Source organism: Falco peregrinus, chromosome 1 (assembly GCF_023634155.1).
Source record: "Falco peregrinus isolate bFalPer1 chromosome 1, bFalPer1.pri, whole genome shotgun sequence".
In the NCBI taxonomy this organism is placed as follows: domain Eukaryota; kingdom Metazoa; phylum Chordata; class Aves; order Falconiformes; family Falconidae; genus Falco; species Falco peregrinus.
Genome location: NC_073721.1, coordinates 21,773,717 through 21,789,191, shown reverse-complemented (window position 1 = coordinate 21,789,191; position 15,475 = coordinate 21,773,717). Strand labels below are relative to the sequence as shown.

The 15,475-nt window shown below is 40.8% G+C and overlaps 1 protein-coding gene across 7 annotated transcripts in view; it reads right to left on the bottom strand.

Moving 5' to 3' along the window:
- The window catches only part of PCDH15 (protocadherin related 15), an 821,537-nt gene that overhangs the window by 360,271 nt on the left and 445,791 nt on the right, over positions 1–15,475 (bottom strand). For all 7 annotated transcript variants that reach the window (XM_055808474.1, XM_055808447.1, XM_055808438.1 and 4 more), the window contains one exon: positions 13,424–13,542. In XM_055808474.1, the coding sequence (XP_055664449.1) occupies positions 13,424–13,514 (91 nt within the window). In that variant the 5' untranslated portion in view covers positions 13,515–13,542. The remainder of the gene's footprint in view (positions 1–13,423; positions 13,543–15,475) is intronic.

Below are 15,475 nucleotides of genomic sequence, written 5' to 3'. Positions count from 1 at the left end.
CTCTGTTTAGAAATTAGTGGTGAAATTAGTCTCATGCAAGACTTGCACAGGTCAAATAATTAACTGCTGTGCTATTATACATCCTTAAAGTCAGGGAACCGCTTGGCAGTAAAAGAATTATATGTAGTTGCTCAAACCAATGATGCTCCAAAACAAGATGATACCACTAACAGAAAACCTTTCTTGTCAGTATAATTGAGTAAACAGAAACAGCTCATTCTAGCAAATGAAGAGGAAAAATAATTATTTTGGCAATAACTTGTTTTTCTCAACAGAGAACACCACAGAGCAGGATCTGACCTATTATAAGGTAAATTAATTAAGATAAATCAATCAAGTATTTAATGTTGCATCAATATTGCATGCAAAATAATCAGTAGTGTAAAAATAAGAAGCTAAACCTATTATATTACAGTACAGGATCAAGCAAAGTAAACAATGTCAGTAAACTATTTACTGCTCTGCAGGAATATGTTTTAAAATGCCTAACAGTTTGCAATAGTTTGAATAGAAACCCATTTAGATGTTTCTAAAATGAAAAACGATAATGTTTATCACTACTGAAATACCATGGTAAGGTAAATACACTCAAGCTCATACTACAACACCCATCCTTCCGTGAAAATCAGTTTTCTAGGGTAATCCGGATTAGATCTGTTCAGCCTTCAATTGCAGAGAAATCCCATTTATCTATAAATACAATTTGAAAACACAATTTCTCTCTCTTGCTTCATTTTTCACCTCAGCCCTTCAGTTTGCAATCAAGCTTAACTAGATGCATCATGATAATTTGACATTATTTAAATGTTTGATTTCTGCTCATTGTAGCCTACATATTCCTCTCTGCACCAATTTAAGGCTTGCCATGCCTCGATAGACTGTCTAATAAATACTGCAGTAAAGAACAGACTTTTTCTTACTATTTTTTTAAAATAGTAAGAAATTAAATAGTAACTCAATAAGACCATTGGAGTTGCTTTGGTTTTTTTAAACTCTAACTATTGTTTTCTTCTATTTAATCAAAAGTTCTTTCACCATCTAAAAAAAAAATAATCCTTATATTTCAACATAGATTCCCTAGAAGATGAGAGAGGGACTATCTGCCTGGGAGGAAACCCAGCAATCCCATCTGTGTATAAGGGCAAAAGTCTTCAAAACAAAAATCTTTCCAAGTCTGTTCCACTTGCTCTATTAAGTTCCCATTAAGTATTAACATCATAGCTGGCACTTATTCATCCGACACTACAGGTCAGAGTTACCAACTATAGTTACTTTAAAAACTACAGTTATGTTTGTGGAAAAGGTGGGGAGGGTGTTTGGCCTGCGATGTTTTTTTGGTGGTTGTTTTTGGTTTTAGATTCAAAACACCAGACATTTTGTCACCACAGTCATTATTCCCTATAAATCCCTAGCAATTTTTTGAGTTTACATGAGCTTTAGTCAAGAAAAACACTGTCTATATTTAATGATAGACAACAGCTGAACAGTAATGATCCCCTAATCTGAAAATGATTACTGTAAAACGAATGCATTAAAACGAGCTTTGAGAGCTCATTCTTTACAATTATTGCCCAAACACATGACTCTGCTCCCACTATACACACTACAGCAGAGATTCTGTTGTCTGGTGCATGAACTCAGACCCTGCAGTTCAGACCCTCTGGAAGCACTGAAAGACCCAAACCCCTGTTTAAAGACTTCCTAACTAAGAATCCATAATTGAAAAGAAATCAACAAGAAAGTTAAGATGTCCTCTGGAAAAAGATTTCACGCTATATTTTTTGGAACAACTTAGTTACAGTAGTACTGATCTTTTTCTACACTAATTACTTAAAACTTCATATTTATTGCTACTGTAATTAACAGTGTCCTTGCCACAACCCACTGTTCAATCACATCTTTGCCACATAATAAAAAAACAGGCTCATTATTGATGTAGTTAAGAATGCCACTCACAATATATAAACTAATTGAACTGAAGCACAACTGGGCATTTGAAGTGATTCAAAACCAAATCTGTAACTCGTAATGCACAGAACGTGTGTTCTACAGGACAGAGCTATGAGTCAGTTTCTCTTATGTGAAAATCAAATCTCTCTTGGCTTAAAGGAATTAGTTTCAATGGAAGTGGTAAATCTGGACATGAGATGGAGATCATAAACAAATACAGTATTCTAGTAAACCTGACTTGCTTGCTTTAATTCTATGTCAAAACACTGACTAATCTGTGAAATAAAGTTACACAGATATATCTCTCCACTCAAGACTTCCATACGTTACTATTAAAGCACAAGAATGACCAGTACAGGGGTTAGCTTTGCTCAACAGGTATGCTCTATGGCCATAAACCAACACATGAACGCACAAACACAACTGTTGCTGATTCTCTGGAGCTCAGTCCAGTATCACTGGAGCTACAGTTTACTCTATGAAAGTCCCAAAGTCCAAGCCACTCTTACAGAGGGGACACAAGCTGTGACAGCGCACTTTCACAAGGGTTTCTGCTTTCCCTGCACCAGGCCTTCCCTTTTCAGACATGGACTACACCTTAAGAAAGGGCACCTGTCCCTTGGAGGAAAAGCACTAGCTCAATAGTCACAGCTTTCCCACACCAAGGGATGGCTCAGGTCAGTCAGGTCCTAGGTGACTCAAAGAACATCAATGTCTGCAACCATATAATCCAGGCAATACCACACACAACACCTCGTGCCAAAAAATAAGGCTGAGCAGAAAGAACTTGGTAGGTCAGTGCCTAGAAGAGCCTCATTCCTAGCTAGATCCCACAGTCTGGTTGTTCCAAGTATCTTGGGATCTGGGATTTGTCACCTCCCAACAACAACAAGTGTCTTCCTGCCTCATCCATCCCAGCACCCTCACAGGGAGCACGCAGAGTACTCAGTCACTTCTTCCAGGAGACCAAGGGCTGAAAACTGTTAATTAAGATGAACCCTTGTTTCCAGTGCCCATATTTCATGAATTTAACTTGCCTCTTGCCAAAGGGAAACTGATCTTCTGCAGACTCAGAGCACTGCTAGTGGCACTTCCAGATGTCCCATCAGTCACACTTTGAAGAACTAAACCCTGCAGAGGAACTAATGGTAGCACAAAAACAACAAAGAAATCAAGGACAGCTCTTTTCCTTTTAGGATCATTGCAGAGCCAAGTGCCAGAGGTCCCAACCAAAAGCATCAAGTTTCCATAAAACAAACAAATTAATTCTGTTCTGAAGAACAGAGGCTTTCCCAGGCAGCCCTTAGGCAAGCACCTGTTTGTGTTTCTCTTCTTTTACTGGATATGTACAGTGTAGGGATCAGGGAATGATAAATGAGCTACATGTAATCAAATATGCATTTTCCCAAGTTAATTTCCTGGCCAACAGTAATATAACAAGATCTGAAACTATTTTATTTTTAAAGTAGTCTCTTAAAGTGATTTGTAAGGCCTTTTAGTTATTCAATTTCTGTAACTTTAAGACTCTGTTAGGCTGAATAAAAGACAGTAACTAAAGAAAGAACTGCTGAAAGAGCTTAATGGCCGAACAATCCTGGTGGCAGAAGTGAACTGTACCATTGCCTTTTTCACAGGAAAACCCTTACTTAAAAAACAATCTCCCACTCAGAGTAAAGATAAAGACTATTTAAACAGCTATTCCTTATATCCCAATTTAAAAATATCTACTTAACCCTTATGAAATGAAATACATTCTTGGGTAAGTAAACCTTCTGATTAGTCTGAATTTTATTTCATTTCAGATGCTAGCATTAACTTAATGGATTAATTTAATTAACTAGATGGACTTAATCTCAAGTAGTTCAACACCACCTAAGTGTTGAAGTTGGCAAGAAATGTGTTTCTTCCTGCCTGGCCCACACAACCTGCAAAGTCTGAATTTCAGTTTAAGAATGCAGCAAGGATACAGGTTTACATTATGCCTAACTTGGAAGCCGCTGTTAAACCCTTCTACCAGACTTGGTATCCCCCTGCCCTGCTGCAGATGTAGCAGTTCTGCAGCCATAGGGTGAGTCAGCTCAGTTTACTGAGCCAGTGGAAAAGAAACCCAGCAAGATCTACTTGTTCATGTAGTAGTTTGGTTTTGGAGGTTTTTTTCAATATGCAGTCAGGAGTAAGCATTTCTGTTCTTTTGGTACGAAGTTAAAAAAACTTAATGTTGATCTAAATGAGGCCTGACTTTAGTCTACTTTAAAACCAGCCATCTGCACGCGCCCTTCTCTCAGTGGTAGTAAAGAAAAACAGTATCAGCGTGGTACAGTACAGGATTATCCTCAAGCAGCTCCTTTAGTGCAGCCAGGCAGATGGTCAGGCTCACTTGGCTATCTGCTACCTCAGGTAGCTTCCCACAGCACCAGCTTTGCATCCAAAGTCAGAGAAGAATTATGTGCTTACTGCTCAGCACAACCCTAGTTCATATACCATGATGTCAGTTTTGATACCTAGCAATCACATTTTGCCACCAGTTCTCACTGAAGCCAGTTATTTCTGCAACTTCTCCTTACTGTATATTTTATTCCACAGAAGTCTATACTCCCCAACAAAAACAACCCATGTTGATTCAGCCCTTGAAGAGCCTTCATTACCTTCAGGACAAAAATGCGGTGAGAAAATTAACTGCTCAGTTTTGCATCCATACAGAGCCAAATACTCCATGGAACCACCCAGGCACCGCTCCACCAGAGAAGGCCAGGAAAGAATTCTCTTGCTGGGTCTCACCCTACCCTGGTAGGGTGAGATGAGTACACCCATCCAAGCCATGAGCAGCCAGTTTCTCTAGAGGAATGATGTGGGAGACTGTATCAAAGGCTTTACGAAGGTCCAGGTAGACAACATCCACAGCACTTCTCTCATCCACTAGGCAGGTTGTCTTGTAGGAGATCAGGTTCATCAAGCAGGACCTGCCTTTCACAAATTCATGCTGGCTGGGCCTGATCCCCTGGTTGTCCTGCATGTGCCATGTGATGGTGCTCAGGATGACCTGCTCCATAACCTTCCCTGGCACCGAGGTCAGGCTGACAGGCCTGTAACTCCCTGGGATCCCCTTTCTTGCACTTCTTATAATGGGCAGGATCTTCTGGGACCTCCCCAGTTAACCAGGACTGTTGATAAATGATGTACAGTGGCTCGGCGAGCTCCTCTGCCAGATCCCTCAGTACCCTCAGGTGGATCCCATCCAGCCCCATACACTTGTGCACATCTAAGTGGAGCAGCAGGTCACTGACCCTTTCCTCCTGGACTGTGGGGACTTCATTCTGCTCTTCTTCATTCCCGTCTTCCAGCTCAGGGGGCCTATTACCCTGGGTGAAGCTGGCCTTACTATTAAGGGCTGAGGCAAAGAAAGCATTAAGGACCTCAGCCTTTTCCTCGTCCTTTGTGACAATGTTCTCCCACACCATTCAATAAAGGATGCAGATTCTCCTTGGCCCTCCTTTTGTTTCTACTGTATTTGTAAAACCAATTTCTGTTATCTTTTACAGCAGTGGCCAGCCGGAGCTCTAGCTGGGTTTTCACCTATCTAATCTTTGCCCAGCATAAACTCGGAAATTCCTTATAGTTTTCCAGAGGTGCCTGTCCCTTCTTCCACAGGTGGTAAACTCTCCTTTTCTCCCCAAATTGCAGCCAAAGCTCTGTTCAGCCAGGCTGGTCTTCTCCCCTGCTGGCCCATCTTTCTGCACATGGGGACAGTCTGCTCCTGCACCTTTAAGACTTCCCTCTTGAAGAATGCTCAGCCCGCCTGGGCCTCTTGGCCCTTCAGAACTATCTCCCAAAGGACACTGTCATCAAGACTCTTAAACAGGCCAAAGTTGGCCCTCTGGAAGTCCAGGGTAGCAGTTCTGGTGACCTTCCTCCTTACTTCTCTGAGAATTGAAAACTCTGTCATCTCATGATTGCTATGGCTAAGATGTCCTCCATCCATCACATCACCCACCAGTCCTTCCCCGTCTGTTAACAGCAGGTCCAGTGGGGCATCTCCCCTGCCGGCTCACTGCCCAGCTGTGTCAGGAAGTTATCTTCCACACGCTCCAGGAACCTCCTAGGCTGTTTCCTCTCCGCTGTGTTGTATTTCCAGCAGACATTTGTAGGTTGAAGTCCCCCATGAGAACAAGGGCCAGCGATCATGAGACTTCTCCCAGTTGCTGGTGGAATGTTTCATCTGCCTCCTCATCCTGGCTGGGTGGTCTGTAACAGACTCCCACCAGGATACCTGGCTTGTTGGCCCCTCTTCTGATTCTTACCCATAAACACGCAACTCTGTCACCATCATTCAGCTCTAGGCAGCTGAAACACTCCCTGACACACAGAGCTACCCCACTGCCTCTCCTTCCTTGCCCATGCCTTCTGAAGAGTTTGTAGCCATCCATCGCAGCACTCCAGTCATGCCAGTCATCCCACCATGTTTCCATGATGGCAGCTATGTCATGACGGCTTCCAGCTCCTCCTGTTTGCTGCCCACGCTTTGGGCACTGGCACAGATGCACTTCAGCTGTGCTATGGATCTCACCTCAAACACTGGTGTGCTGCCCCCAGGCTCATCTCTAACAAGCTTGGTTTTATTCTGTTCCTCCTTCAAATCTAGTTTAAATCTCTCTCAACGAGCCCTGCTAACTCCTGAGCTAGAATCCTTTTCCCCTTTGGGACAGGTGAACCCCACCTGCTGCCAGCACTGCCCTGGGGCTGTGTGAAGTGACCCATAATCAAAACGCCCTGAGATTTAGCCAGTGACACCAGGCCAGGAGCCAGGTACTGATCTGTGTGACCTTCCTATTACAGGCTCCATTGTTCCCTGCAACTATCAGGATAGAAGAAAACACTGTTTGTGCTCCGGATCCCTCAGCCAGTCACCCCAAGGCTCTGAGGTATCTCTTGATTGCCCTCAGACTTCTTGTAGTTTGGACTTTGTTATTGCCCACTTGGAAAACCAGATAATCTGAGGGCTGTACCAGACAAGGGACTTTTCTAGCAACACCCCTGACCCAGGCCCCAGCGAGGCAGAAGCTTCCATGTGGGCTGGATCCAGTCAGCATAGCAGGCCCTTTATTCCCTCTCAGAGTGGAGTCACTGATGACAGCCACCTTTCTTTTCTTCCTAGCAGAGATGGCCATGATGTGTGGAGTTGACTGAGTCTCCCTGGGCAGCTCCTCCAACCTGGGTGGGTATTCATCCACACCATCATTTGCCTGGCTCTCAGGTTCCAGAGTGGTGTGCCTGTTGTACAGAGGCACCAGGGAAGGTGAGGTAGGCCAAGAGGGGATTCGCCAGCTCTCCTGAGCAGGGACCTGTTTCCATTCCTCCTGGTCACTTAGAACCCCTCCATCTGCCTAGCGGACAGTAGGTAGAGGAAGTCTCTGCTTCTTGTGATGTGTCCATGTGGTGCATTTTTCTCACTACATGTGATGCATTTGTCTAATTTGGTAGGGAGTGGCTCCACCAGTCTCTCTCCCTCTCAGACTTCCTGATACACCTTAACCTTTCTACTTCCTCTTTCAGCTCTGCCACCAGGCTGAGCAGTTCACCCACCTGGTCACACCTCACACGGGTATTATCTCAGCTGCCCTCTAACAGCAGTGAGAAGCTCAGGCACTCCCTGCAGCACAAGACCTGGACAGCTGCATGTTTCTGTGGGAGCTCTGTCTGGGTCACCACATGCCTTTCTGATGCTTGCTTTTGGCTGAGTGGAAGCCATAGCTTGTTTTCCTTGGGAAGGGGGAGCAACGACAACTGTTAGAGGTTGCCTCTTTGAGGCATTAGGGGGATAGTTCTCTCCCTCGGCCAACTGCCACACCATGCCCTGGATGATGTGCCATGGCCTGTTTGCCCACTCTGGTACCACAATCCCAGTCACTGCCACTCTGGGGGTTGCATTTGTACATGTCAGGGTTTTGCTGCCTTCACTCCTGGCTCCACACACACTGAGTCAGAGCTGCCACTCATCAGGGCCTCAACACTTCCAATTCTGGGGGGAAGCGGGTTGGGGCACCCTCTCTCTTTATCTTTGACCTCAGTTCACAAAAAGCTCCAAGCAGTCTCTTGGTATGATCCTCCACTCTAGAGCACCTCTGCTAGAGTAGCACGCCTCAGAGACTCAAACACATTAAACAGTTCTGAAAATCCTACTAACAGAATCATTGCAGCTTCTGTCAGTGGATCTTCACATTTGCTTTTTGGTTTTACTTTGTTTTCAAACAATGATCAGAATTATTTTTGCCTTTGTTTCATTTTTTAAGCGTAAAGAATAAATTACTTGTATCCTCAAGTTCAAAGCTGTATCCTTCATGATGGGTAATTGCTAAGCATAAATGCTGAAAACTATTAAATTTGTTAATTGTTAAATGATCATTTTTGCTGGATCAGTTTGGTATAGCATGAAAGCGCACAGAAGTAGCTTTTAAATGCATCAGACTTCTCTACCGACCAAAAAATTGCTTCTAAAGCATTTCTTCTAGTCATATACATTGGATTAAAGTAGAAAGAAAAAAAAAAAAAAGAAGAAATTGGATCCTGGGTTACCATCTTCCTCACAGCTTCTTTTAGCTTGATAGTTTGCTACTTAATTTAACAGTAGCACTGTAAAGATAACAGATTGTAGCTGGCCTGATTTTACATATTACAAAGATATAACTGACATTTCTACTTTGATTGAAGCTAAAATATGGGGGGAAGGGGGGGCTGTGATAAACAAATAATTTTAGCAGCATTTCTCCTGCTTGGGAAAGAGCCAATTACGGGCAACAGATATGGCAGAACCAGATTTCTTTAACATAAAAAAAAAAAAAAAAATCACCCATGTACCCACAGTTTTACATTTATTCTGGCATACCACATGACTGAGCAAAACAATAATACAGAGAAACCATTGGAAGGAAACAGTGAATGGGTTGACCAACAGTACATTGAGACTAATGTGATAACAGAAGAATTGGTGTGTGTGTTTTTTAATACAATGGGACTACAGTAGATGTAAACTATTTGCATTTCATCAATAGATTTTACATACTCCCCACAAGAAATTATTAAGCTGGAAAGGATGGATTAGAATAAAAATTTTAAGCACTGCTTGAAGAGAGCTGGCTAAAGTAAGATGACAAGCAGACTTAATTTAGATAGGTACTTTGTTCTGAAAGGTGATAGAGTTCTCTACAAATGAATAGTAACATATGACTAACATTTCAGCTCATTGAAACCTTGGAACAAGAAATGCAGGACACAAATTTATTAGTGGCACAAACAGAAACAAAACTCAAGCACAAACTAGAGATTGCTTTGCACGTCACTTGGACACCACTGACAAAAATATTGTTAAGAAAAAGAAAAAAATTCCTAAAGGCCCATGCTTATCAGTTACAGATGACTATAGAAAAAGACAGAGCTGTACTACATTACAGCACAAATGCCAGCCACCAATGCACAAAATACACCTCACTGAATGAAATAATTCTAACAGAGACAGTAAAGCACAGCTAGCATTGTAAAGAACTGTCAGGATGTTACCTAGACACAAAATACAAATGTCAGCAACCACATTGAAGAGAGAAATGTAGCCGGAAGAAGGACTACCGGGATCACGAAGGGAAGAAGAATCTACTTTGCAAGAGCAGCCTGCAGAAACGTGTTTAGTGAGCAAAAAACCAAAAGGGGGAATGACTGCTCTTTAAATATTCCTTTCACTGGAGACTAGAAACACCAGTGATGGAAACATATTACCTGAACTGAAAGATTATGCAGGCACCATCAGCTAGCCATGAATAAATTGTCTCATTTCTATGAGACAATGGCATTAAGTCAAATGAACAAATGAGATTCTGGGGAAGCTTCCTGATAAGTATAGGAAGAAAACAGCCTAACCATTTTCAAGCCAGTCCTTAATAAAGTTTTGAAGGCTACTTTGTAACATCATTAATTGTTCTGGCTGGGAAAGATTTGATGACTCAGGAGGTCAAGCAAAACCACCTGAAATAGAGAAAGTATGAGCTAATGGAGCAAAATGCAGTAGGAAAGGCATGCAACTAAATATGCACAGGTACAACCATGAAAACAGAACATTTGCATGCTAGATGCAAAGAAATAGGCTATAATTTCTTCTGTAATTGATTTTTCCTGTTTCTATTCATGTTTGTTCTGCTCTTAAAGTAACATGCTGTTTTTAAATTGCAATTACTAAAAAGAATTCATCTTTTATATGTTAGATTACAAATCGTGTTACTGCAAATTACAACAACTCTATCAGTCCCAGGCATGCTAAAGTACTTCTCTGCAATGATGTAAGTACAGAACATAGTTCTATATTTAGCAGCAAGAAACATATTTCAAAGTAACTGTTTTTATAAGCATTGCCTCATTAGCTGGGTGGCTAATGTACCCCACCCTGGCTTAAATCAATTTCCACATAATTTTTTCACTATTATAGCATTATGGAATTCCTATGAAGTACGTTCAAAATATTACAAGTACTTTTAGCTAAATTTACCCTTTCTTGAACACGGTGGGGGCAGAGGACAGGGACAGAGAGCAGTTGATTCTCAAGTTTCTATTGGGGTGCTGCATGTTTCTCAAGAAACATCATTTCTGAACTTTTCTCCCCAGTAAAGTAATGAAACTCTCAGATGTATGCATCAAATTTATATTCACTGAAAAGCAAAGCTCCTCTTTCAAAATGTATGGGAGAATATTAAGGCTAAAAACAAGTTTGGGTTCTGTGGTAAACAAAATGGCACGAGCCATGACAAAAAAAGAACCAATCAACCAAACCCTGCCCCCCCCAAAAAAAACCAAAACAAAAAAAAACCCCACAAAACCCCAAAGCACACACACAAAAAAAAAACCAGCCCAAACCCAACCAACCAACAAAACCCAAAACACAACAGGAGTAGTATCATGGTGTAGCCACACTAGCAGGGAGCCTTGTAAACTCATCTGAAACACCCGCTTAGACAAACCCCACAAAATTTCAGGAATCTAGGTTAATGCACTAAAAGAAAGTCTGTAAAACCCCAATACTATCTGAATAGTGTCTCCAAAGTTGTGGATATTTGGAGTAGATATATTACTAAGTTGCCCACCAATCTTAGACTTGACTTCAAAATATTCTGTATTTTCAGGTCTTCTGCTTCCCAGTGACACAAGTGAAAGCTTTACTGCCAAATTTTCATAGAATTATTGCAAGCATTCAATATAAGAATCAAATAAAAAGTCAAAATTGTGCAAGGCAATTAAAAAAACAGAAAGAAATCAAATTAGCGGAGTTTCTGCTGCATTGCTATTTGTCAGTGATGCAATTTTCACCTGCTTCTGTAACTCCTGACACAGAAGTGAAGTTGCACAGACTCTCTCCTACCGTGTGACTGCATCACACAACAAAAAGTTTTATGAACAACAGATCACTAACTGCAACTACATGTTTCCAAGCCTTTTTAAGTACAGAAAGTGCTACACATTCTCAGTCACACTATCATTAATGAAGGACAGCTTTATATAAAACTGTGGACAAGTATTTTTCCATAAAGATATGATCAGCATACTTTTTGAGATAGGGACATTAATAAACATGGAAGTTCCTCATGTAAGAAGGGGAACAAAAACTGAAACTTGAGGAATCTGTTTTCCAATTTTGAAATATCAAACTGTCTACTACTATTCTTTCTGGGGCATCTGTGCCGTGAGTTTTGCATACTTCAGCATCGTTCAAGTGTAAATAGAAATCAGTATTCAACTGAAATTCACAACAAACATTATTTTGATGAAAGAGGTTTTTTTGGATGAATGTTACGATATTGCCTGTGTGAGTACAAACAAGATCACAGTAAAAAGTATTGCTTCATATTTTCAGCCTACCACAAGTGCTCTCTTTTCATGGCCCAGAATGGATATAGCCCAGCACAGCCATATCATCCTGGTCCTCTTCCCTTCCTTCAATTTCACTCTAGAGTATGCACTTTCTCCCATGCTAATGAACATGCCACAGGACATCCCACTGTTGTGCAGCCTCTCCCTCAAATCTAGCATTTTTGCTGTTCAAAGACCACTTGACAACCATCACTAAGTCCAAGCTTGCAAAGCATAATGGCCCCACTCCTGCGCTATAATACATGATTAAAAAGCTAGCTAATTGTATCCAAGCATAGATCAAGTATCTGAAATGTGAGCAGCTCCGACATGTCAGTGTCAAGAATGACAGCTGTAATGACAGTGTATAAAACCGGATAAAATTAAATCAGTTTTCTTGTATATTACAGACATCAAACACAATGTGGGGTTGGGCTAGGGGCTGGAAAGGAATAAAAGGACATTTGGAGAACAATTAATAGAGAAATAAAAACATACTTTCTACTAGATACCAAAAATACTAAGCAAAGTTCTAGTAGGATTGAAGACTTCTCATGAAAACAAAACTATTGTACATCATAACTGCCAAAAATAGAGTTTTCAAAAAAAAAATCCCACTGTAAGAGTATATCATATAAATATGTACTGTTACAGTTTACCTACATAGGAAGTGTGCCACTTATAATGAGCAATTTCATTACAGACATTCTGAAATCATACTCAGTTTTTACTTATCTCCCTTCATTATTCTTAGGAGTATTTAAGAGCAATTCTGTAAAACTCAATTCTTCATTTTTTTTAGAATTGTTCAAAATATTAAATCATAATCAGGTATCTAGGTCTGTAATTCTTTGTTGCTACAGATAAGTGGCAGAACACGTTTCTAGTACTTCTTAAATAAATTCAACAAAGATGCTGTGAGGATGAACACGAGCTACTGGTTCCACATTTCAGTATTTCCCAAGCATTGTTGCTCTAGAACAGGGGTCTTCAAACTACAGCCCGTGGGCCGGATACAACCCCCCAGGGTCCTTAATCCGACCCCTGGTATTTACAGAACACCATCACCACCCCTGCCCCTGCCAGGGGTTGGGGGGAAACCAAGCAGCCACAGATGACTTCCTGCCACTTCATCCATGCACCGGCCCCCTGTTTAGAAAGTTTGAGGACCCCTGCTCTAGAAGACCCTCACTGTGGATCTTTTCTCAAGTTTTTGGTCAAATATGCATACAGCCCATTAACAGCTCTCTCTCAAACACCTGTTCCGTGTGCTGTAACTGTCAATTGACAAATAAAACAAGGTAAAGTATTTGTTCAATGAGTAAGAAGAAACAAATTTTAATGCTAGAGTCCAATATTAATCATAACTTAAGATTTTATCTTGTCTGGTTAATCAACAGCTTTGTATAATATAATCAGCAGCAGATGCTTAAAATCATGAGACATACTTGGTAGGAAAGAGAGGTTTAGGTATCTAACTACTTTTTCAAGTAATAATTCCGGGGGGCAGGGGGAGGGGAGCAAAATTGAAATGGAGTCACAGAATCATCCCACCCTTCCCACAGCTATGCCCCCACAGCAAGCACCTTACCTTCATCATTCTGGGCCAAACAACCTCCTAAGATAGTAGCAACTGCAATCCCTACAGCTAAACATTTCCAGAGACAAAACCGCTGTAACATTTTTTGTCAAACTTCACTCAAGGCAGACCTGAAAAAGAAAGATTTGATACACACATTAGTCAACCAACCTACACAAAGATGAGTAATAACAAACTATTTCACAGGTCACTACATGGGGTTTAAATAGTCTACAAGTCTACAACATTGTTTCTGTTAAAACAAGGAAGGTTAATCCCATTAGCATCAATACATCCATATGCACTCATTAACTTGATAACCATGTTTGCATAAGCCTCCAAGTAAAGAAAATGCAAGTTGCTTGCTTAAATTTGACCTCATTTCCCTAGTTTCCATACAATTAAGTATTCATTTTATCCTTCCTGCTTTAGCCTTATGCTTTAAAGCACTTTGGAGAAGTAACCATATCAGAGATATTCTGCTTTTAAAACTAGCATTCAACTGCAGATGTTAGGAGGGACCCAGTATTCAAAAACATCCCACAGCAGAACCTCTCCCAGGAAAAACATGAGCAAACCCCAGAGATGGCCTTCTTTTAATGAGAGTTAAATGAATTAGTTCATGCCCAGTAAAAGGGGTAAAACTAAAAAGAAAACCCATATGTACCAAAAAACCCACACCCACCCATACCACAAAACCAACAGGAGAACAAACTGGCCAAGACAGATCTGTCTGAACTCTGGGAGTATACTTAGAGTAACACTAGACAGTTTTACAGCTCCAATAAAGAGAATTAGCATATTTCGGTAGCCCAGAACTGAATTACTTAAAAACATTCCTTTTGCATTTAAAAACTGTGACAAATGCAATGGACTTCCTAGCAACAGAAGCGTGAAATGGAGAAAGACTTACAGCAGTATAAAAACAAGTTATTGTATAAAAATGGTTTAAGCGCTGTCTATTTTCCCAAGCAAAGCACTTGACTCTGATTTTCATTGCCATTTTCTGCTTATAACTTTCTATTGTGGTTACAGAACTGCTGTGTTTCATTTTAAGTCAAACAGACTATTAGCCCCCCCTTAACAGCCTCAGCATTAACAGCATCTGATCCTCTGTCAGCAAGATATTATTGAAGATGTGCTATCATCTTCCTTCCACAAACCAAGCTTATAGAAAGCACAAATGTATGGACAGAATCTAATTCACACAACACAGAAAAAAAACCCCACATCTACTTAGGGCATAAAACATCCTGTTAGATCACTCTCAAGAGTTATCTGAGCCACAAAGAAGCAGGGCTGCTACTAACAGAAATAGGTGATAGTTTAAGTACCAGACAAGCCAAGAATTTCTCTAAGATCTTAATTTATTCCAAACCATATCATTTTACAAAATATTTTGGTTAATATCAAGGAAACAGTGCTAGAATATAAACTGTTCCAAAAAAAACCCCAAACCCAAACCCAACAACCAAACCAACACAAGTATGTATCATGGATTTTGGAGGAAAAACTTGAGTTTTTTCAAATGGATAAGGAAAGCAAGCAGTGAAATTTAATGAGCCAGATTGATTGTACCACATTTACTTAAATATTTAAAGTTCCTAGGTGGCTGACACTGTATATATTAAGCCTGCTTCTTCAGGCTGGGTGGAATCAATGAGGCTCCCTTACACAGCAAGCAGAGCTCTTTTTTTCTTTGCAAAGACATTGATCACAGTTGACTTTATGCCTTCCAGTGGATTTCCAACACTGACATTTGCTAGTCCAAACAATGCTGTAAAAATAAAGGGGAGCAGCAAAAACCATTTAAAATCCTACATGACACACAGGGCTCCACTTCGCATTTGAGGGTTAAAAGATGGAGAGAGGCTTTCCAATCTCCATGTTCATTCAAGTAGGACTCTTCCCACCCTGTTCAGCAGTAGTAGATCACTTTAGGCAGCTAACTGCAACAGGCAGCAATTTCAGGAAGAAATTTAATATTATACTTCAAACAAGGAGGCAGCCTGTGTCTAATTGAAGCAGCAGTACAGATCTCATGGGACTGTTCATTTTCATTTC